The 1,912-nt window shown below is 45.3% G+C and overlaps 1 protein-coding gene across 1 annotated transcript in view; it reads left to right on the plus strand.

The window, feature by feature from the left end:
* Positions 1–4: 4 nt before the first annotated feature.
* LTO1 (LTO1 maturation factor of ABCE1) overlaps positions 5–1,912 on the plus strand; it is a 9,122-nt gene continuing 7,214 nt past the window's right edge. The window contains exons 1-2 of the mRNA XM_035892645.1: positions 5–19; positions 640–744. Coding sequence (XP_035748538.1) covers positions 5–19; positions 640–744 — 120 coding nt within the window. The remainder of the gene's footprint in view (positions 20–639; positions 745–1,912) is intronic.

Raw genomic sequence — 1,912 nt, forward strand, 5'->3', positions numbered from 1 at the left:
CGTGATGGCTGAGGAGAGGGGGAGTTGGTGGGGGAGCCTTGACCGGGGACCTCGGGGGGCAGGCAGGACCGGAGCGAGACTCCTCGCTGGCCGCGGGTGACAGTCGGCCTAGGGGGTGGGAGGGAGGGGAGCACTGGGCCTGGGCCTGGGCCTGGGTCTGGGCCTGGGCCTGGGCCTACACCTACACCTACACCGCCGGCAGTAGGGGCTGAAAAGAGAAAGTGAGGGGTGAAGGGCGGATGATGAGCCCGGGGAAGGGGAGAGGAAGGAGAAGGACGGGGGAAATTCTTCTCTTTGCTCTTGCCGAGCAACCAGCCCTCTCAGTCTCGGTTCTTTCACCGCGGGGAAACTTGACCCGGAGTTGTGAGCTTGTAGTTAGCTGTGTTACTCTGGTGAGAGTACTGAGCTGCGTGGCAGAGTGCGTTATTCCTGGCAAATTATTATAAACTTGTTTGAAGAGGTCACAGTGTTTGTAATTGCATCTTAATTGAAATCGGTGTTAGGCAGTATTATTATATACAGCCAATGGCATTTCCTAGATGATACAGTACGGTTTTGTTCCTGTGAGTTGCTTGTGTGCAGCGTGGGTTTCATATGAAATGAAAATACACACTAAAACCTTATTCTTCTGTCTACAGATTTCATGGTGAGGGGTATCAGGAGGGGTACGCTGAAGGCAGTCATGTTGGAGTTGTTGAGGGAAGGAGGTATGGATCAATCCATGGTGCCAAGATTGGGTCAGAGGTAAATGGGAAAATGCTTCAGAATCGCAATGTTTTTGTCATTAGAAAATTATTGTAATACAGAAGCTGTTGAGCAAAGCCCAGTATATTGGTAGCCTGAGGCCTGCTATGTTATACTGCTTTGTATGTGTCCAAGAGGGCCGAGAAAACTAGTTTAAAGGTGGTATTTGATTTGAACAGTTAAATAGATGGTTTGGTGTTTTCTGAGCTTATTTGTTCTGTGATATTTTCATATATTTTTTTTTTCTGAAAGGGAGGATAAGAAGGGACAAATAAAACCAAACAAGCTTGCTCAGAAAAAAAATTATGATGGACTGTACGTTTATTTTTGTAACCCAGAACTGTGGCTAGAGGCCCTGCTGTACCATCTCCTGTGGCTCAGTGTTAGGGAAAAAATGGAACATTGAGACGCCTTGGGTAGAGAACCATAACGGGGCAATTCTGTGTGTCTCTGTTGCACTCCTCATTATTTTGAATACTGGGAGAGTTTATTGGTTGAGGCACTGTTACTTGTTAGTACACAGAGTCAGTTCTGTGTGTTGGCACACTCACACAATGGCGTACCTGAATCAATTAGCCTTCCTAGAAATGAAAGGACTGGAGGGTGGTGGTGGGGCACCTTAACTGGTCTCCCATGTCCAGCTCAAGTTTATCATAACATGGAGTGTGTTCCGTGCTGTACAGTGTAGTTATAGTATTTTTCAGCTTTGGTGGGAAGCTGTTCTACAGGATTCATGGCAGGCCTTATTTCAAGTACAGCACCCCAAATTTAAATCTATTTGATCTATTGAAGCCCTTTGGGTAATTTGGCAATATGCCTTGTCGATATTTTCAGGTTTCAGAAAGTTAATTACCTACAGAAAGAACAGTAGCAATGATATGAGTCTGTTCTGAAGTGAAAAAGATAAATTGTCAAATTCTGAAAGGCTGGTTATTGTAAAATTCTGGGTTGCGTTTGGGTGTCATACAGAGATGTACAGTGATGAAATATTTTCCTACTTATGCTGCAGTTATGTTGTTCCAAGATGAGAGTGTTAAACAGCAGCTTCCTAAGCTGGATAGTTTTATACAAAGCTGACCTAGACAGACCATAACAGAGAAGTGCTCTCTCTAATCTACTTACACTGGGGAAGCTGCAGAGGACAGTAGGATTGTAGGCAGCAAGTCAC

Source organism: Egretta garzetta, unplaced genomic scaffold, assembly GCF_000687185.1.
Source record: "Egretta garzetta isolate BGI_Z169 unplaced genomic scaffold, ASM68718v1 scaffold454, whole genome shotgun sequence".
NCBI lineage: Eukaryota > Metazoa > Chordata > Aves > Pelecaniformes > Ardeidae > Egretta > Egretta garzetta.